Genomic DNA, 20,371 nt, shown 5'->3' on the forward strand with positions numbered 1-20,371 from the left:
CAAGACCAGGACTGGACACACTGACCTCCCAGGACCAGGACTGGACACCCTGCAGACACAATGACCCCCCAAGACCAGGACTGGACACCCTGCAGACACACTGACCCTCCAGGACCAGGACTGGACACCTTCAGACACACTGACCCTCCAGGACCAGGACTGGACACCCTGCAGACACAATGACCCCCCAAGACCAGGACTGGACACCCTGCAGACACACTGACCCTCCAGGACCAGGACTGGACACCCTGCAGACACACTGACCCTCCAGGACCAGGACTGGACACCCTGCAGACACACTGACCCTCCAGGACCAGGACTGGACACCCTGCAGACACACTGACCCCCCCAGACCAGTACTGGGGAAGCTCTGATAGCACTTTCCTCATCACAGCCCCCAGCATCTACTCTGCCTCCTACTTCACAGGTGGATCTTTCCCTCCTCCGCAAACTTGATTTGGAATTCAAATCAGCAGCCAGGTGAGCCGGGCCTGGAAAACCACAGACACCCCCCCATATACACACCCACGGCCCTCTCCCCCGAGCCCTTCCTGGGAAAGATGAGGAACATCCCCTGCTCTCCGGCCCGGAGCACCGAGGCTGTGCCCAAACCTCCCGGACCGGATCCACAGCCTCTTCACGCACGAGGAAGAGCAGAGACCCCAGCGATCTCATCCCCCACCCGGGGCCGACTGTGCCCCTATCTCACGGGTCCTCCTGAGCGGTCCTCACAGCTGGACCGCTGGTAACCCGAAGAACAGCAGACCTTTCCACAGACCCTCACGGACGCGCCTGGAGAGAAAGAGGCCACCTCTCTCTACCCTCCTTTCCACCCCCGTCACGGACACGCAAGAACACTAGAGGGAAATGCAGAAGAGAATCCAATTTTCTCTGATGAGGTGAATACTGCGGATGCGGGGGAGAGACAGATACACACGGTCCCCATCTCTCTCGGGCGGCACGTCAGGACGCCAGGCAGCCCCGGGCGCAGCGCAGACTGCTGGAGCTGCCGGGTTTTTATAGTTGGTTCCTCTCTTGCGAGACACGGACCCGGAGCGATTTCCGTCGTAGAGAGGAAAACAAAACCCCTAAACAGAACCGCCCCTTGCCGAGGGATGTGCAGCTGCATGCGCCTGTTTATAAAGACGCACACTCCCGCATACATGTCCGTGTGCGTGGGTATCGAAATGTAAACTACACGTCAAACACCACGTCACGACATCGCAAGGAGATCACAAGGAGACGGGCACAGCGCGGCCACCAGCACCGGGAACCCAACCTTTCACATTTCCACCCCACGTAGCCGATACTCTATCTTCCCAGGCGCTGGAGGAACACGGACGAAGGCGTTTGCTTGAGGTCACGCCAGCCAGTCTCGCCACAGACACGCAGGTGACACACAAAAAAAAACACGCAGCTCCTCACCTAGAGAGCCACGACCCCAACGGCAGCAGGACGGAGGCGCTGTGAGGGACACAGTCCAGAGGAGACACGGGCGGGCAGCGACATTATTAATGTTATTATTAAGGATTCCGCGCCACACCAGCCACCCACGGCTACCGTGTCGTGTTCACGTCTCTTCCGCAGCGCGCTAGCGAACAGGAATCTCAGCGGCTCATTTTCACTCCCTTTCTCGAGGGTGTGCGCGCGCGGGGGGGTTGCCTTCTTTCGCTTGAACGTCCACGGCAGTACCACCGCGAAGCGCACCGTCGCACCCGCCCTGGCGATTTAAACTCCCCTCCAGCTCCGCTCCACGGCGGCGGCTCGGCGCACGAAGCGCTGCGGGGGTAGGAAATGTCTCCCTTACCTGGTTCCCGCCTTGTCCCCCATCGCCGACCGGCTGAGTATTTTTATTCTTGATTATTTTAAGAATGCGCCCTCCTCCTTCGCTGCCGTTGTCGCTCGCAGACTTACACACTCGCTCGCTCGGGTTGTTCCCCTCCTCCCCTCTCTCTCTCTTTCTCTCGTTTCCGCAGCCAGCAGACGGAAGAACGGCTCGACAACCTGACAGCCGCCCTGGCCCCGCCCGCCGTCACTGACGGACAGCCGCGTTAGCCAACCGCTCGCCTGGAACGACAGCGCCGCCGACCAATCGGAGCCTTCCGGTGGGAGAGCTGTTCGCTCGCCTAAGGAAAGCAAAGGTTCCCGCCTCGACTCCCGTGACATCATCGCCCTACAAAACTGTATTATTATTTACTCTTCTCGCAACAGCCAGTCAAAATTTACCGTTCGGGAAGAGAGGCGGTACTGCCTCTTGATGGACAGCAGCAGCACCCAATTACAGCGCACGAATTTGTTTACGCACTTCGGAATACGATCTTAGTGTCTTTGGATAGATGTTTTTAACCCGAGGTGCAGAAATTAATGCATCGAAAATGGTTTGTTGGATAGAGTTGGTGTGACTGTAGGTACCCGTGAGGGAGCGAACGGATGGGTGCCTAAAGTTGGCTGAATTTTCAGTGCCTAAATAAAAAATGCTCCCCCGGTTCTGGGGGTTAATGAAGCCTTCAGTATTTAGGGGTTTCCGTAGCACGCTCGCAGTCTGTTACACGTTAATTTTATGTAAATATATATTTTTTTAATTAAACGTTAGACTGTTCTCTGCCTCCTCTGATATTTCCGGAGGTGAAACTTCTATTTAGGGCTACCGCGGCGAGTGCGCACGCATTGCACTAATGAACAGGAGGACAGAGTACACAAGACTGATGTGATACAGCCGTCAGCCCGAAACGATTTCTCACATGTGCAGATTATGATAAGAGTCTTCAACCCAGGTACTGAAGAGACCCGGTCCAGTCAGTACAGGAGTCTCCAGCCCCGGTCCGGTCAGTACGGGGTCTCCAGCAGAGACACATCCAGCCCTGCTCCCATAGAGACTTTGTCCATGTCTCTGTCTCCAACAAAACAGGATCGTTGTTTTTAATAATTGTGATAAAACCCACTGGCAGGACCCACTAATACAACGCTTTGTGAGTTGTAATATTACTGTGTCTCTCCTGTTCTGGCTTTCAGTTGATTATGTGAATCACCTGTAATGGCTACATTAACACAGATTTCACTGTATTCAGCATAACTGCACTACTTGTGTATATTGCATGCACCATGGACACATAGCAGCTCTACTCATTGAGTTTCAATTTCTATTACATCTATTATGTAACCTTATTTTCATAACCTCATTTTTGTGATTTTTGTGAGCTCACAGAAAAAATAAATCATTGCCAGCAACTACTGCTGCACGCTGTAGTGTTGTGCATTTGATAAATAAACTTTGATTTGATTTGATTGGATGGTCAGAGCTCTATGTGGCTTGTCTCCCCGGTCGATGTGTTGTCTGTCGGCTCCCCTCCATGGGACCTCTGCTCAGCTGATTCTGGTTACTGTGTCTCCCCTGTGTTTCATCAGCACTCTGGGGGTGACAGGGTCTGGTGTCGCTGCCCCCAGAAGACATCAGGGCTTCAGCGGCAATGGGTGCTTTCACTCTTCTTTATGTGATTCTCTGCACTCTAATGTGCTTTGTTGTTTTTCATTGGATTTGAGCGGTGATGAGCAGTACGGACTTTGAAATGAGCAGATGAGACGGGCAGTTCCCCAGTCGAACTCTCAATTCAATTCCATTTATTGTTCTCTAGCGCCTTTCACAACAAGGTTGCTGGAGGAACTCCCCAGTGTCCTTGTGCAAGAACATGAGACGGGTGGCAAATGAGAGGCAACCATCCGGCCCTTTTGTTTGTTATCTGGTGATTGATCCCAGGATCTCATCCTGGCGTTTCTGAGTGGAAGTCAAAGTATCCGTTTACAAAATATGGCTTGTTCCACACTCCCACCGCCCTTGGTGGACAGACGTGCCTCCTGGTCTTAGTTTTAAATGCACCTCCAGTGCGTATACAGCCTCCCCATGGGACAGATGGCTGCTGAGGACTTCTGTGCTCAATGCTGTGCTGTGCAGTGAAATTCCAGGAACGTTTCTGGCCTCCTTCCAGCTCACTTAAACTCCCACACATCCAGCTTATCACTTCTCTTCAGTGCAGCCTAATATCACAGCTGGTGACTCTGCCCTGTAACAAACTCCATGTACAGTTCCCACATTCTCCTGACAGATCCATCCATTTTTGAATCTGCCTTATCCAGTCTAGGGTCACGGGGAAGCTGAAGCTTAACACAGTAAGCAATGGGTACAAGGCAGGGTACACCCTGGATGGGACGCCAGTCCACCACAGGACACACACATTCCCACCAGGGGCATTTTTCCCATATGCCACTTAATCTACCAGCAAATCCTCCGGAGCGCTGGAAGGGACTTTGGGAAATCCCTGTTCCTTGAGCTCCTGCTCCGCAGTTTCAGAGCCGGGACAGGGAAATGGCATGGCCAAAAGCAAGTGGTAGGGCTTGGAGGGACTCTTTCATTGTGTAAATCCATCCACTTGCCCTGATTGATAACAGACAATCACCTGAGTGAGGAAGTTTTTATGTCATGTGAGTCTGATTATCTGTTAGAAAGTTTACTACTGTGAGATGTGTTTGTGAAAGGTTATTTTGATAAAAACCTCCGGAGCACCTGGAGGAAACCCATGCGAACACGAGGAGAACATACAAACTCCACGCAGACAGCACCCTAGGAAATGAAGGCAGGGCCCCAGCATTGCAAGGGAGCACTACTCACAACTGAGCCACTGTGCCGCTATCTATTGGCTGATGATCTGGATGAAAGGTGCTTGTAGCGACCCCTAGTGGCTACACTGTCACTGTCATCACACTCCTCAGCGCTCTGGCCCAGGGTGGCCTTGGCCAGGTTTGCAACAGGCTCACACACACAAAATAAGACGAGTGTCCAGCGTTATACTTTGCTAGCAGTCTGTCTAGGAATGCACACTGGAGAGCATATTAGCAAACAAAAAGACAACATGCGTTCGTTAATTACCTAATTAGCTACTGACCTTTTTTAATGATGAAGAGAAGTGAAGAGAAGCCTGAAGGAGATATAGAGGACTGGGCTGACAGAAAGCTGTCCCACCGACTCGGTGATACATTGCTCATTGTATTACAATTGCACTGCACTGATTCCTGGACAGCGAAACTGGACACAGACAGACATCGCTGTCCAGAGAGGACAGGCTCAGGGACCACAGACTGGACAGAGAAACTGGACACAGGCAAACTGGGCTGTCCAGAAAGGAAAGCTCAATGATCACAGATGGGACAGAAACTGGACACAATGTGAGGACAGGCTGTGCTCCTACTGCCAGCAGGGAGATACACTTTCTACTGCACTATGAGTAACACTCAAGAATTAGACATTCTTCCCTTAAATAAATATAATCCCAGAATTCCCACAGCTGCTAGAATCAGGTCGCTTTCCTATCCCACTGTGACATTGATGAAGACTGTAGTCAGTGTTGGAGACTGTAATGTCTTCTGAGATTTACTGGGGTCTTAAACCCAGTTCCTGGAGGATCTAGTTCTATCTAAATTTGTCCTAATTATTTAATTAAGTGTTGAAATAAAAGAGTTCCAACTTGACTGCGAGCTGTTTTATAGTTAACTGCTCCTTTAGCAAAGTGATGGGGTTCATATGACCTCTGAAGGTCTGGTCTGTCGTATGTCCTCTGGAGTCAAGGAGAAGTGGCTGGGAGTCTGTTCCTCTTCCTCACCCCCCGGACAGACAGTGGACAAGATCGAAGTCACGGATCACAGTGTTACCTGCTGGGAATGGGGTCACTGGGAAGGAAGGAGGATCAGATTTGCATTTCTTTTCCCAAATTTCTTCTTCCTACCAGCCTTTTCTGAGGACGTCTGCCTTGGTGAGCGAACTGCTACAGAACAAGCCAAACAACTCAGCAGGGTAAGAAGAAAAACAGGTTTTAATCATTGGCTTCACATCAACAAGGCTTCTGAAAAAAAAGCATTTTGTTCTTACAAAAATTCTATAAAACAACGTGTTACAAAATTGTGCTGCTTGTTACAATACTGGAATACAGCTGCTGTGTAGTGTTTTTTTATTTTTTTTGGGGGGGGGGGGTCGACCACTGCGAGGTCCAATCAGAGGGTACCCTCCTCACACGCGGGGCTCAAAGACTGACTCGCACACCAGTGCAAACGGGCCAACGGCTGGGCCCGAAAAGGGCAGAGTCTTTGCAAACTCCTGTCCGCTGAGGCTCCTTCACAGTAACATGCACCCAGGTCCCCTCTCCCTGTCTGTGCCCCGTCTGAACCACACAGGAAAAGCAATCGATAAGAGGAGATCCTGTGCCGAGGTAGAAGGAAGCTGTGTAAGCTCGAGTCTCTGAGCCCCGCAGTGCAGCACAGGAAGAGCCTGCACCTCCGCACACACGGTCACGGTTCGCTGCCCCGGTCCTGTAGGAACCCCAAATCTTCTGGTCTGCTCTCCATTCGAGATCTTCATCACTGGCTCTGACTGGGGTAGGATTGTAGATTTGCTCTTAGCTCTTACGAGGCCAGATAGGATTTGAAATCTGTATTCTGCACTGTTTTCAGAACTGCCCTCATTGAGCTGTGTTTGCTGAACATGTATATGATTTGAGCTGCAGAAGAAAGGCTCATTGTGGGTATGTCTGATAAAGAACAACTCCCACTGTGGTTGTTTCTGATATACGCACACCCACTGTGGGTGTGTCTGATATGCTCACAGTAAATCAGACACCTGTGAACAAACTGAAGGAACACGTAAAAGAAAAGTCTAGAGGCTCAAGCAGATGAGTGAAGGCAGCAGTGCTGGAGGAGCAGAGCTCAGCTGGAGTGAAGACCAGCAGGCGGTGCTCCTTCAGGGCCGGAGGCAGGGAACTGCTGCTGTTAAGGAGGTAACTGCACCGTGTGGCAGAGACAGCAGACAACTCTCACACGTCAAGTAAGAGGGCTTCCCAGGTCGCCGCTAGCTGTCACATGGCGTGGAGCCCCTGTTTGTGCCTCATGGGCCCCCCTGCCCCTAGAGCGTAGGACACATAGCTCAGCGTGTCTGAACACTACTGTAAGAATGGGGCTGCAGGGTTTCCATACACAGCACTGTCTCATGCACACCCCCCCGTCCACCCTTCCCTCCCACGAGAATCCCCACCCCCAGGGGCTAGCACAGGGGGTCTTCCCTGGTCCTGGGGAACCCCTCTCAGACCAGCTCTTTCCTAAGTGGACGCTTAATTGCACTAATGAGGTGCCTGATGGGATGCTTTACGAGCGGCTTTTTTTTCTCCGTAAAACTGCAACCGAAATGCACAGGGTCAAAGGTCGACTCGTGACAGGTCACAGACCAAAACCCAAAGAGTTCCGAGGAGAGGAACGGTCTTTGTCCAAAGACACTAGACCTGCACATATTCATCTTCACATGGAGCCACAATGTGCATCTGCGGAGTATTTAATCCATGTGTAACTTGTGTTTCATAGCAGAAGCCAGCGTGTTCGTTGCATTACAAGATGTGTTCATGTCAGCCGATCAGTGTGCAGAACAGGATCAGAATCTAAAATAACACACAGGCATGAAGAGTGCAATCTGACTTGGGGAGAATTCAAACCAATCTCTCACTTGAGTCAAGGACACCCTATTTGCTCGTCACCCTATTTGCACATCAATTAATGATGTATGTGAGAGCTGGATTGAAAACAGTAGGTTTTGGGATCCCCAGGACTGGAGTGAGGAGCCCCTGTGCTAAAGCCCAATGTCCCCCCACCTTCTCCTCCACCCAAGTCCCAGAATACATACAAGTGTTAAAGAAATACAATCAGTGGCTCAGCTCTGTGCAGCACAGAGAGGAGGATGCTGCAGCCGCCAGCCCCTCCCCCTCTGCCTAAGCCCCACCCCTTTCCCTGAAAAGGGGCGGGAACACAAGAGCACCTTAAAGGGGAGTGAACGCCCTCCCCTGCCTCCCAGACACACCAAAACACACAAGTGCAGCCACAAACACACATGCACACACACAAACCCGCTCCAGCTGGGACCCTGTGCCCCTTTGCCCTACAAACTTTGTTTTCTCTCAGCGAATCCCCCCAGTCCCTTCATCCCAGCCGAAGATCCCCACATTCCTCTTTCCCCAAAAACCCTTTCCTACCCCAGCAGGAATCTGGTCCAGCTGCTCTGTTACAGCCAATAAATAATTATAAATAGATTAATAAATAAAAATCGGAGTCCTGCTGTGGTGGGGCATGACACGGACGATCATTGCACTCTGCTCTCTGATAGACAGGTCTTGATCTCTCTGTGTACGCAGTGCGTGTGGTCAGAGGATGGAGTGGAGCTGCTGAGGTTTAAAATGGCACAGACATCATGAGTGGAGCTGTACTCTGGATTCGGGGGTTTAAAGGCTCATGCCCGAGAATCCCAGCAACAGGATCTCAACAAATATTGGACCTTGCAAGGGACCAGTCACCGGGCAAGGGGTGTTCAACCCCTCCTTCCTTAAGAGCCCACCCCCTCATGCAGGTATTCATGATCGTCCCTCAGCCCCCGGTCTCGTCAACGAGCCCAATCCGCAGACGTGGGGCCGCCGCGTTCCAGTGGAGGTTTCAACACCAGCTCCCGCCCCATGCTGCCTCTCCCTCAATGTCACTTCCAAATCTCTGCTTTCTAACCACTGAGGCTGGCAGGTGTTGACAGGGACCAAGAGGATTCGGTGAAATTGTATTCGCAGGAGGAGATTCCCAGAATCTTCCTTCCACATCGTTGGTTTTGAGGGCCAACTCAGACTAAGGAGAAGTGCCTTCCAAGAATCCAGACGAGAGCTCTTTTCCTAAGTCAAGCTGGGCTCCGACTGCACTGCGCTTCCTGGGAATCAGGGCCCAGGAATGAAGGAAAGCTGGGAAATGGTAAAGGGGCAGACAGGCCAGTTCCCATGCTCAGAGATGGGTCTTTCCGAAATCCTTAAGACTTGACATTCGTCATTCCAGCTGGTTTAAGTTCTCCAGCCAGGGTCGCATGATTCACTGTGTGGGTCATGACCTGCTGGTGCACTAGGCAAGTCGAAACATGGGTCAAAAAGATGAAGGCCCTTCATTCTGGGTCTTACCCTTTCTCCTAAACCAGACCTGCTCAGTCTTTATAAACAGGAGCAGAAACGCTTCCTGCTGCTCGTGGTTATGAAGAGCACTCCTGCACCATTGGATCTTGAAAGTCCCATTTTAATGCTAAAACAGCTGACCTTTCAGTCCAAAGACTGAAATGTGCTATTGGAGTGATTAAGTACAGATGGCAAGGCCCAGTGTGTGCAAGTGCCTGTCTGTCTCTTCTGCCTACCTGCCCTGCACTGCACCGGATTTCACTGTTGTTGTTGTAATCAGACTGGTTACAATTCAGTTCACAATCAGTAAGAACTGACAACTGTCCAATTTACAAAGAACAAAGTCATTCTTATTTAATGTTCAGATGCTCCCCCACCCCCACCCCACCAGCAGAATGAAAAATGGACGTCTAGTCATATCTCTTGCTGTGCCTCTGTGTGTCCAGTGCTCTCGTTGGTTTGATCTGCACTCATTCGGTGTATACAGAACTCAGAATGGCCAGCTGTTATTGTCGTGTCCGCCACCCGATTCGCCCACTGGTGGAATCGCCAGCTGTGTGTTTTTTACTTCTACAAGCCCTGTGACTGCACACGGGAGACGTGTGGGAAGACTCCTCTGCCCCACCCACCTTCCAGTTACTCGCCTCTTCAAACAGTAGACAGACCCGACTGTACTGGAGGATCAGTGCTGGCTGGAGGACAGGAGCATCACCTGTTTCAGAGAGCCCTGTCTGACTGACCCCACCCTCTGCTCGGTCGTGTGCCACTACTTGGGAAGCCCCAGTCGTAGTCGGCTAGTGACATGACCACGATCCAGACCCAAACCTGGGATCGCTCAGACAGGTGATTCACTTGTGTGGCCCCTCTGAGCTCTTCCCTACTATTTCAGGGGCGGTAAAACAGGATGCCACTCAACTGGCAGTCACAAAGCATACGAGTCCTGTGAATTTGGAGAAAACAAAGGTGCAGAAGGCTGAAAAGGCTCACACCTCGTTTTGAGAAAGCAGCAGCTCCCTTTTCTACCACTAGAGGTCACCACGCCACTGTTTTACTCGGGCCTCACTTTCACCGTTCGGACGGGAAGGAATGGCATGTTGCATGCCTGTCAGACAGAAAGGGTGATTTCGACTGCTGCTTGGGGAGAAATGAAGAAATCCAATTGTACTGAGCCTTATTACAACACAGGACAAGGCAACTTCCTGCGGTGGCTGGCAACAGTGTCCTTGGTCTCGCCACGCCAAGTTCACAGCTCAGCCATGATCACCTCAGCTCCACCAAGCAGGAAGTGCCCTGGTCTTGTCAAATACCGGCACTTAAACCGGACCACAAAAATACAGACAGCTCCTTCTCCTACAGGCTTTTTGTCTGGTGACAAGAAAAGAAGGCGACTCTTGGACCGAGATCACAGTGTTATAGGCAGGTAGACTGGGGAGAAGTAAGACCGAAAATGAAGAGCCCTGGCTATAGTTCAGAAACACTGACAGCGGGTGTTATCAGACTGTTTGGACACAGTGTTGATCAGGATGAAGGGCACAGTTAGGCCCTACCACCACAAGGGGGCACCCAGGAGAAACAGTGAGCAGGCAAAAGGGAGGATAAGAGTGGACTGTACTGTGGGTGGCCCAGCTCCTGTCGCTTTCACCCGGCTGCCCGAGTTCTGGTGCTGGTTGGGCCGGGTCCACTTGGGCCTGTCACGTGTGCGGGGGGGTTTGCTCTGGCCGGGATCAGTGCGAGGGGGCTTGCCATAGTTGTAGGTGTTGGGCCCATAACCAGGCCAATCCTCACTGTACCGCTCTCCCGTTCCAGAACCACTGCCATCCTCACCTGGAGAGAGATAGGACAGAAAGTCAGAGGGAGTTCTGTGTGCTGGGCTGTCTCATTGTACCGTTCAACTTCACTGTGCTGGTCTGAGTGCTGGTCTGTCTCACTGGGCTGGTCTGTTTCACTGGCAGTGGGTATCACTTACTGGAGTCCTGGAAGTCAGAGTCATGGCCGCTCTGGGCCTGTCTGAGTCGGTTGGTGGCCACGCGCAGCTCCATGATCTGCTGCCGAGTCTTCACATCAGGGCGAGCGATGTCCACTTCCACTTCCGGGTTGTTGATCTGGTTGACAAGGCCATCCCCAGTCACGTCGGGCAGATACCTGAAGATACACGCAAGTAACACCTCTGTATACACACTGCGTCCTGCACATTATCATCATGAAACCACTGCACACATGTATGCACACAGTACCAGGGGATGTGGGTGTGGCCTCAGGTACTCAGACACACCCACTCAGTGCTTCCAGTAGCAGCCAATCACAGGCGTCACAGGCAGTTTCAGGGGCGGGCTCTTTGTTCCAACTGGCTAACCACATACGGGCCCCTCACATGGGATACAGAAGGTATTGTTGCATCGATGACGGCCTCAGTTAATTAACTCAGAGAGTCTTCCCACCCTCATTTCCTTCTCCCTATCCCCCATCTCCTGGCCTCCTCCACAGGGCCCCCTCCTCTCCTCTCCCCTCCCCTGTCCCAGCTCTCACCGGCCCCTCCCCTGTCCATTCCAGCACTTCTCCTCATTGGTGACGTCGGCAGCCATCTTTTCGTCGTTGCAGAGCGTGTGGGGGAGGGTGACCCAGAACCTCTTCATGGGGCGCAGTCGTTCCTTCAGGTCCGCCACCTGGGGGGGCAAGGCAGAGATAATCACTCCTCAACACCAGGGGGCGCCTCCATCAGAGTCTGCTTGCTCTTTTATTACAGCTTTTTGCAGACACGTAACTGTGCAAACCTGCAGGTCTCTACATAATGCCTTCATATCTCTCCTTCCTTTAATCCACCACCCAGCCTGACTCCCCCAGGCCCCTCGCCGTCTCTGCCCCCCACTCCGACTCACCAGTCTGTCCAGGTTGGTGCCTGCCGCAGTGGTAGGTTTCTCCTCGGGGCTGTAGGTCCTGAACCTCCTTTTGCCTTCTTCCCTGCCTGGTGAGCGCCGAGTGCGAGCCGGGGCCGGGCGGGGGCTGCCACAGCCTTGGAAGACCTGGGGGGCAGGGGGCAAAGGTCAACACCATCACAGACACTCCTTCACTGTCCTAATCTCTCTCCCAACCTCTCTCTGTCCACCACCCAGTCCAGACTACGCTGCCCCCTCCATCCTTCTGGATCCAGGCCACCCTGAACCCTCCAGTGTCCCGCGTCCAGACTCAGCCCATCTTCCAGTTTCTGTGTCTGAACCCTCCAGTGTCCCGCGTCCAGACTCAGCCCATCTTCCAGTTTCTGTGTCTGGACCCCAGTCAGTGTCCCAGTCCTGTCACCTTGGTGGAGGTCTGCACGCTGTTCTCCTGCATAAACATGATGGCCTCAGAGATCTTGATAGCAATAGAGTCGGTGGCCAGTTCCATGTTGAACGGGCCCTCTAGCTTCTCAGCCACTTGCATCAGTGCATCTGAGGAGAAAAGAGAGCTCTCATTAGAGAAAGAGATCACACTTGGCAGCAGGTGGAGGGAGAGAGAGATCACACAGGGCAGCAGGTGGAGAGAGAGAGAGATCACACTGGGCAGCAGGTGGAAGGAGAGAGAGATCACACAGGGTAGCAGGTGGAGGGAGGGAGAGATCACACTGGGCAGCAGGTGGAAGGAGAGAGAGATCACACAGGGCAGCAGGTGGAGGGAGAGATCACACAGGGCAGCAGGTGGAGGGAGGGAGAGATCACACTGGGCAGCAGGTGGAAAGAGAGAGATCACACTGGGCAGCAGGTGGAGAGAGAGAGATCACACAGGGTAGCAGGTGGAGAGAGAGAGATCACACAGGGTAGCAGGTGGAGGGAGGGAGTGATCACAATGGGCAGCAGGTGGAGGGAGTGATCACAAGGGGCAGCAGGTGGAGAGAGAGAGATCACACAGGGCAGCAGGTGGAGGGAGAGAGATCACAACAGGAAGACTCACCGATGAAGTTGTTCCACTCAGCGTCCAGGTCAGCCTGGTTGGCCAGGCAGCCCTTCATGACGTTCCGACAGAAGGCATGGCACGGCCGGAGAGTGGGCAGCCCCCGGCACAGCGGGCAGTATGACATCCGCATCAGGGCACGCACACACTCGCGGCTGGGGCTGGGCTGAGAGAGAGAGACAGGACAGAGCGTCACACTGGGGACTGGGGCTGAGAGAGAGAGACAGATCGTCACACTGGGGACTGGGGCTGAGAGAGAGAGACAGATCGTCACACTGGAGACTGGGGCTGAGAGAGAGAGACAGGAGTCTCTTGGACAGGAAACAGACAAGCAGACAGGAAGCAGGTAGACAGGGAGACAAGCAGACCTGAAGCAGGCGGAGAGGGAGACAAGGACAGGAAGCAGGTGGACAGTGAGAGGGCAGAAGCCAGGTGGGTAGACTCTATCTTCTCACCTTTGCAGCTTTGCTGGCGATGTCTCTCCCAGTGGCCAGCCCCTGCACCAGGGCTCGTGCTGCGATGAAGGCACGGGACACCTGTGGGAGACAAGATATTACTGTCCTTTTGCCCAGCATCAAGGACAGCCCTGAAGCCTAGCACAATTTGGGAATGTGGGGCTCAGGAAACGTGTTTGTATATACAGTATATACAGTCTGCCTGCGCAGTGTTACCTCTATGCGCAGTTTCTGGGGCAGTGTGCACAGTATATACAGTCTGCCTGCGCAGTGTTACCTGTATGCGCAGTTACCGGGGCAGTGTGTACAGTATCTACAGTCTGCCTGCGCAGTGTTACCTGTATGCGCAGTTTCCGGGGCAGTGTGTACAGTATCTACAGTCTGCCTGCGCAGTGTTACCTGTATGCGCAGTTTCCGGGGCAGGTCTCCAAATGGCTGAAGCTGCTCTGCATGTTTGCTGACACACTCCAGGTACTCGTCACTGAACTGGTACTGTGGGTTCACCAAAGAAAAGACCCTCTCTACCAGCCGTGCCCAGAAGTCTGACAGCACCTCCCCCAGACTCACACTGCCCCCTGCAGGGAAGGAGGATATAAAGAAAGGCAGTAAAGTATAGTGTTAAAGTTGAAAGAGATCACAGACAGTTTTGATCTTCAGCTATCCAGTCTAATTCTTGCTTTCTGTTTCTTTTGTTCACCCTGGTCCTGGCCAGAGAGAAACAGTATATACATAGACACCCCCACACACTGCAGTACACACACACAATCACACACCCCACTGCGCACAAACACACTCACATACCGTACTTCACATGTCAACACACTCACACGCTGAAGTACACACAAGCAATCACATACCCCACTGCGCACGGACACTCACATACTGCAGTACACACACACAATCACACACACACTACTCCACACAGACACACTCACACATACTGCAGTACAGACACAACACTCCACACAGACACACTCACTGCAGGGCACACACAGACACACACCATCACACAAAGCCCATTGCACGCGGACACACTTCCACTCGCACACTGCAGTACACACATAGTCTCACACGCCCCCTGCTGTCTGGGCTGCTGACCGGTGTAGTAGCGGCGCAGCTCGGTGAACAGGTCCTGGAACACTGCAGCATTCTGAGTGTACAGACGGCCGTACGTCTTGGTGAACATCTGGTTCATGGACTTCTCCGCCACGTCGATCAGCTCCCGGAAAAACTCTGAGTCAGAGAGACAAGGGGGTGTGGGTCACGCGAGAGTGAGAGATTGAGAACGACAGACCGAGAGATCAAGAGACCAAGAGACTAAGAAAACCAGAGATCGAGAGAGCGAGAGAGTGAGAGAGCGAGATTGAGAGAGCAAGAGTGAGAGATCGAGACAGCGAGACACAGAGAGCGAGATATCGAGAGAATGAGAGATCAAGAAACCAAGAGACTGAGAGATCCAGAGATCGAGAAACCAAGAGATCGAGAGAGCGAGAGAGTGAGAGAGCAAGAGACCAGGAAACGGGTGTGGCCAAGGGGACAGGAGTGCAGAGGGGTAGCAGCCAGAACAGGCCAGCGTCTCTTCCTGTCAGGCCTGGGTCATGTCATGCGGTCAGGTGCTGCTGCCCACAAGCAGTGCCTCTCCTCCAATCTGATCTGCCCGGAAGGGCCGGTGCTGCCAGTGACACATTAACAGGGGGCTGGTTTCGAAGGGGCGGGGGCGGAGGAGCCCCCACTTCCCGGTCCTCCCCTGTGTGTGGTGGCGGGGTTGGTCAGTACAAGCCCAGATGTGAAAAACACACGACGAGCCAAATCAGCAAACCCAATGCTGTCCATACACAGCGCCCCCTCTGGTAGCTTCAGGTGTTAAAATAAACAGCATTTCATGCACTCTGTGGGCAGGTCTTCCCATTGGCGTTCGCCTAAAAACCCTCACAAAGAGACAGCAGTTCTGCAGCACCGTTGGCCCAGTTGAGATGAGGATAGTGATTACATTACAGATTACGATGTAACAAAGAAAAGCTTATAGCCTATAGCTATGGAAGACCAATTATGCGGCAACTGTCAAACGTTAAAGCATCCAGAGAAGGAGATTCAGCAGTAATGAGGGTCAGGGTTAGTGTGGGCGCTGCAGAGAACTGAACTGCCAGGAAAAAGAAAATGACTTGCAAACCTATTATGCACTAATTTCTACACTCATTTCTGGGAGACATCATAGCATCTCCCAGACACCAGGGGGCGCTCTTTGCCAATGCAGTAGATCGTGGACTAGTCTACAAACAACAACTTGATTACCACCATTTTCCAGCAGCTGGGGATCCATCCAAAGGATATCATAATTACACACCATTCTGATTATACCAGCACTGTATTAAATGCAAAGTACTTTTCATTAAACAAGCTGATGTGTACTGTACTGTTACACTACTTTAAATGTCAATGAACTGCTATGTACTCTATACTTTATTTTTCAGTTACACACAGTAATAAAATTCTAAACACTTTGCACCAGAAAACATAAGCAAAAATAAGCTACAATAGAAAAACCTGATCCAATTATGATCCTTCAGTTTTGAAAATCCAGAGACCCCTTCCTCTTTTAGACGCTGGATAATCACTGATCCACTGTGTCCACTGTCTGGTGCACAATTTGTCTGATTTCTGAACATGTGCTTGAATCACTGTGGTTACTCTCTTGGCTATTTGATAGATGCCATGCTTACTGGGCCATTTTCCTGTTTTTTCTCTGATAATAGAACTTTTCTCATTACAAAAAACCTGAAAACCCGTATGCCCCGAGCTGGAGCACCAGCTCTCTTACCGTCAAATTTGCGGTGGCGCTGCGTGAAGGTGGTCAGCAGGAAATTGCTGGTCTCGTCCACAGCAGCCAGGAAGTCAGTCTCACTCTGGCGCGCCAGCCCCTCCTCCATCTCACTGGAGCAGCAGGTGTAGTCCTGGGGGCAGAGCCGCAGGTGCTCCCCTGTGGGCCAATCAGAGAGTAAATCTCATCAGGGACAGACCAATTGGAGAGAAGAGCTGTCACAGAGGCCACCAATGGGTGATAATAGTCGTCCAATCACAACCTCAAGACCGTCATCCAATCACAGATGAGCACCTTGCCAATGCCCCGCCTGTTCAATAAGAAGAGCTCTCCGCATGGTGCTACAATGTGGTAGTCGCCAAGACAAGTGAAGCTCATCCTCCCTTGAGATTTAGCTGCCCCATTCTGGTTGCCCAGGGAGAGGAGGATTCCCCTCCGCTGAAGGGCCTGGCCTCCTGTCCCAGGATAACTCAGGAGGTGAGGTCATCTTTTGAACAGGCTTGGTGGCAAATGGGTCCCGTGGCACCAGCTCTTAACAAGAAGAGTGTATTCTTACTGTGCTCAAGTTACGAGTCACTCCACATTCACGTCTCCATCCAATGGATGCAGCCAAAGCCGCAGCATGCAATGTAATGCATTCAGATGCACATCAAGGCCCAATAAAGGAGGTTACGAATCAGGGCAGAGCAAAACACAGAAGGGTCCCAGGTCCGATTTCAGGAAACAGTGAACCATTCGGCCACACGGTGCCTCGGGCTGTTAGCCAACAGCCACTTCTGATGCGAGAGAAACGTGGCACCACCTGGTCGCCTCACAGCCTGCACTCAGACAGGAAGTGATGCGCATGCGCAGGCCTGACTGCAACATGTGTTTGAGTAGAAGAAAGGTTCCAAAAATGAGAAGAAGCTACCCAGCTCATGGAGCTTGTTTGCAGACAGGGGGATTAAATTGCAGTTTGGGATATTAACACCCCCACACCCCCTGAACCCTACTCCCTCTTCTTCAACTAATCAGACATCTGCTCCCCAGGCCCCTGGGACAGCAACCCCCCCCCCCAGCCTGAACGCCCTCGGCCCCCGCCTCACCACACACACAGCTGGGCTCAGGGCGGAGGCTGCAGCTTCAACACAAAACACAGCCTAACCAACAGCACCTGCAGGTCGGGACTGATCTTGTCTCACGCTCCCACAACCCTTTCCATAAAGAATCCCCCTTGGTCAGTTTTAAATGACTTCCCTGTAGTTTCCACTTGTCTCCTCTGGTCCGTGTCTCTCTGGTTCTGAATAAGTCCAGAGCCGACTTCAGCAGTGTCTTTGAGGAATCTGAAAACTTAGATCAGGTGCCTTCATAATCTTCTAAAGAGTTCAAGACTGAAGAGGTTGAGTTCTATTAGTCAGTCAACATAATATGTTTCCTTTCTTAAGCCTGGGAATGTATCTGGTTGCTCTCCTCTGGGCAGATTCCAGAGACGCAATATCTTTGTTATGCAGTATATATTTGTGTCTGTGATGGAGGGGTGTTACTGTTGTTTTCTGGGAACAATGTCTGATTTGATTGGGTTTCACGCGCTACTCCTGTAAAGCACGCTTGTGATGACAGACGTCCCCTCTGATTGTTCCCAGATCCTGCCTCATTAGTCTGATGACGAGTTCTGGAGCTGAAGGGGATCACACCTCAGCTACAAGCTCAATCACTGTGTTCCGGCCCACGCCCTCACTGAGGGCTACTGGCGTAGAAACATGCTGCCGTCTGCTCCTGACATCCCTCGAACCCAGGGCCTGCCTTGGGCAAAAAACAGTCCGAAAGATGGGCTTCCGACCCAGTTGTGCCAGGCGGAGGGACAGTCTGCTCGTTTCGGACTGGAGGAGCCGGGCCAGGGCTGTCAGGGTCGCTGCAGGGCCAGGAGCGGGCCGCCTGTGTCACACCCTGGGCTCTCGACCCCGCAGCCAGCAGCTCCCATGAATTAAACCGCCCAGGAGTAACACATGTCTCCTGGCTCTGGGTGGATATAAGCATCTTGGATGAGGGGCTCTGAGTGATCTTACAGTCCGCCATAAAGTTGATGTCAGGACTGAGTAAACGAGGTGAACTGAATTTTCGAGCTCTCAGCTGAAAGAGAAACCGGCACCAGGGCCTCCAGGAGGAGTCAGACACCCCTGACAGACTGCAGCCATTACACCACAAACTGCTGCCAGTGCCCTCTGACAGCCCTACACACGTGTAGCTTGGCTTTTCTTTCAGCGCCAGCAGGTGATGGGCGGGTCAAGGACACCTGATAGAAACAGGCTCCTTGCAGAGGTGCCGTGCTGCTCAGTGCCTGTGTCTGAGGGTCACACAGAGAGGTCGTGCACACGCCATCTGGCCCCCCTCCCCAAAACCTATCCCCCCTTTTCACCAGCTGCAACATCAGGACCCTGCAGCCTACAGCTGGACATTCCCCATCACACCTGGAGCTCTGAGGTACTGTCAAACCTTGTCTGCCACTGGGCACGCTGCAGGGCCTGACGCAGACAGCTGATACACCAGGGATGGGACACTCCTCTTGTCTAGAAATGAACAGCACTGACACAGACAGCCACAACTGGGCGCGCTGCAGGGCCTGACGCAGACAGCTGATACACCAGGGATGGGACACTCCTCTTGTCTAGAAATGAACAGCACTGACACAGACAGCCACAATTGGGCACGCTGCAGGGCCTGACGCAGACAGCCGACACCCTTGGGACTCTTACAAGACCGATCGGGGGTCCTGATAGTGGGGGAATTTGTCTTCTCTCGACCCGTGACAGGCTGGGCAGCGCTGGGACACAGGAGGCGCCTCGGATCAGAGTGCCAGCTAACAGCCGGCTTAATAATTAAAGACGATTTCACGGCACTGTGATCACAGAGTGAGGGAACGTTCCTGCCGTCCTGGAAGAAGTCAGGGGATACGGTCTTCCCGACACATCCCAGCACAAAGCTGCAGACACACGGCACGCACGTCCACCTCACACACGCCGGGACAGACTCGCAGAAAGGCGGGGGGGGGAGACAATAGCAGCTCTCGGACAGCAGACAATGCGCACACACGCAGACACTTGGGAATCACCCGACAGTACCCACACGCACAGCACAGACGCTGCGCCGCACAGGTTCAAAGCCGAACCAACCGCGGTTCCGAACGAGGGGCTGCCGAGTTCGGGACTGATGCACAGAGGGTAGTGACCTGTGGGGAAGCGAGCCGTGGGGTCCGGGGAAGGGGGCGCGAACTGTATCACACACACACAAAAGACACCCAGGCGCAGCCCTTCCTCGCTGGCACGGATCTCGCAACAATGATGCTCGGCCCTCACTGTCCCCCCCCCCGGCTTTGTTCGCGGACTCACACAGCCCCCCGCGCCCGCACCAGGCAGCTCTTACCTGAGATCTGCGTCTGCGGGGCCGTGGCGAGGCTGAAGCCCTTGGCTCCGTACGCCAGCCTCACCTCGCTGCAGCTGCGCCCCCCGGCCGCCCCCCGACAGAGAGCGAGCAGGAGCGCCAGCAGGCAGGGCGCCGGCAGCCGGAGCGCCATGGTCTGGGCAGCCCGCGCTCTCCCGGCCGCACGGGGACCGAGCGGGTGGCTGCGGTGAAGGAGAAGAGCGACGCTGCTGCACCGGCGAGACCCTCTTCTGCCCGCAGCGGCCCTTTCCGCTAACCCGGTGCTGCTGGGGAGGCGCTGAGAGGCGTCTTCCTGCTGCCAAGCCCCTTTGTGTGGAGACACACACGACCACCGCGCAGCGTGCAGCAGCCTCGCGCCGAGGTGCAGGCGAAGCCCCCTTGTCTCGCGAACAATCCGTCTTCGAACAATGAGCCTCTGGCAGGCACGAGGAGGGCGAGGGCTGGGTGGGACCGCGAGCTCCGCCGGGTCCTAAAGTCACAGCTGCCTCCGTGCCGGCCGCGAGCTACAGAGGTATACCCCCCTCCCCGAGCCCCTCTTCGTCTCTTTAACACCCCCCCCCCTCCTTCCACCGCCCCCTCCTCCTCCTCCTCCCTCTCGTGGGTCCTATCCGCTCACTCAGACTCGACACCTGCTCCACAGACAGAGCGCTCGGTTCCGCCCGAGACTCCTGTATCCCGGGACCAGCACCTGGTCTTCATTTCTACAGGAGCTGGAGACCGGCCCTAGACGCCGAACAACTGGACAGAACCAAGAA

General features: G+C 53.4%; 2 protein-coding genes and 1 long non-coding RNA gene across 4 annotated transcripts in view; 1 reads left to right on the forward strand and 2 right to left on the reverse strand.

Annotated features, from left to right (window-relative positions):
- Window positions 1-2,029, reverse strand: part of arrb2a (arrestin, beta 2a) — a 36,250-nt gene extending 34,221 nt beyond the window's left edge. For both annotated transcript variants that reach the window (XM_069186848.1, XM_069186847.1), the window contains exon 1: window positions 1,808-2,029. In XM_069186848.1, coding sequence (XP_069042949.1) covers window positions 1,808-1,830 — 23 coding nt within the window. In that variant the 5' untranslated portion in view covers window positions 1,831-2,029. The remainder of the gene's footprint in view (window positions 1-1,807) is intronic.
- Window positions 1,129-3,813, forward strand: LOC107076543 (uncharacterized). The gene is made up of 2 exons (XR_001477755.2): window positions 1,129-1,787; window positions 1,977-3,813. It is a non-coding gene; the product is annotated as an uncharacterized lncRNA (long non-coding RNA).
- A 2,030-nt stretch (window positions 3,814-5,843) lies between these two features.
- On the reverse strand, window positions 5,844-20,169 carry gpc2 (glypican 2). Its single transcript, XM_015340312.2, has 11 exons — window positions 19,599-20,169; window positions 16,200-16,358; window positions 14,480-14,614; window positions 13,781-13,956; window positions 13,382-13,462; window positions 12,927-13,092; window positions 12,297-12,427; window positions 11,879-12,022; window positions 11,529-11,665; window positions 10,969-11,144; window positions 5,844-10,826 (listed from the first exon to the last, which is right to left on the reverse strand). Exons 1-11 carry the CDS (start codon window positions 19,747-19,749, stop codon window positions 10,546-10,548), a joined length of 1,737 nt encoding a protein of 578 aa, XP_015195798.1. The 5' UTR covers window positions 19,750-20,169; the 3' UTR covers window positions 5,844-10,545.
- Window positions 20,170-20,371: the final 202 nt, after the last annotated feature.

The sequence above is a fragment of the Lepisosteus oculatus genome, chromosome 3 (genome assembly GCF_040954835.1).
Source record: "Lepisosteus oculatus isolate fLepOcu1 chromosome 3, fLepOcu1.hap2, whole genome shotgun sequence".
Classification (NCBI taxonomy): Eukaryota; Metazoa; Chordata; class Actinopteri; order Semionotiformes; family Lepisosteidae; genus Lepisosteus; species Lepisosteus oculatus.

Excerpts from the sequence above, each read along its gene's own strand:
- gpc2 (XM_015340312.2), bottom strand. The coding sequence starts at position 19,749 with ATGGCGCTCCGGCTGCCGGCGCCCTGCCTGCTGGCGCTCCTGCTCGCT. Across the intron at positions 12,023-12,296 it reads GCGTGCAGACCTCCACCAAG|GTCTTCCAAGGCTGTGGCAG; the intron begins GTGACAGGACTG and ends CCTGCCCCCCAG. Across the intron at positions 11,666-11,878 it reads GCACCAACCTGGACAGACTG|GTGGCGGACCTGAAGGAACG; the intron begins GTGAGTCGGAGT and ends TTGCCCCCCCAG.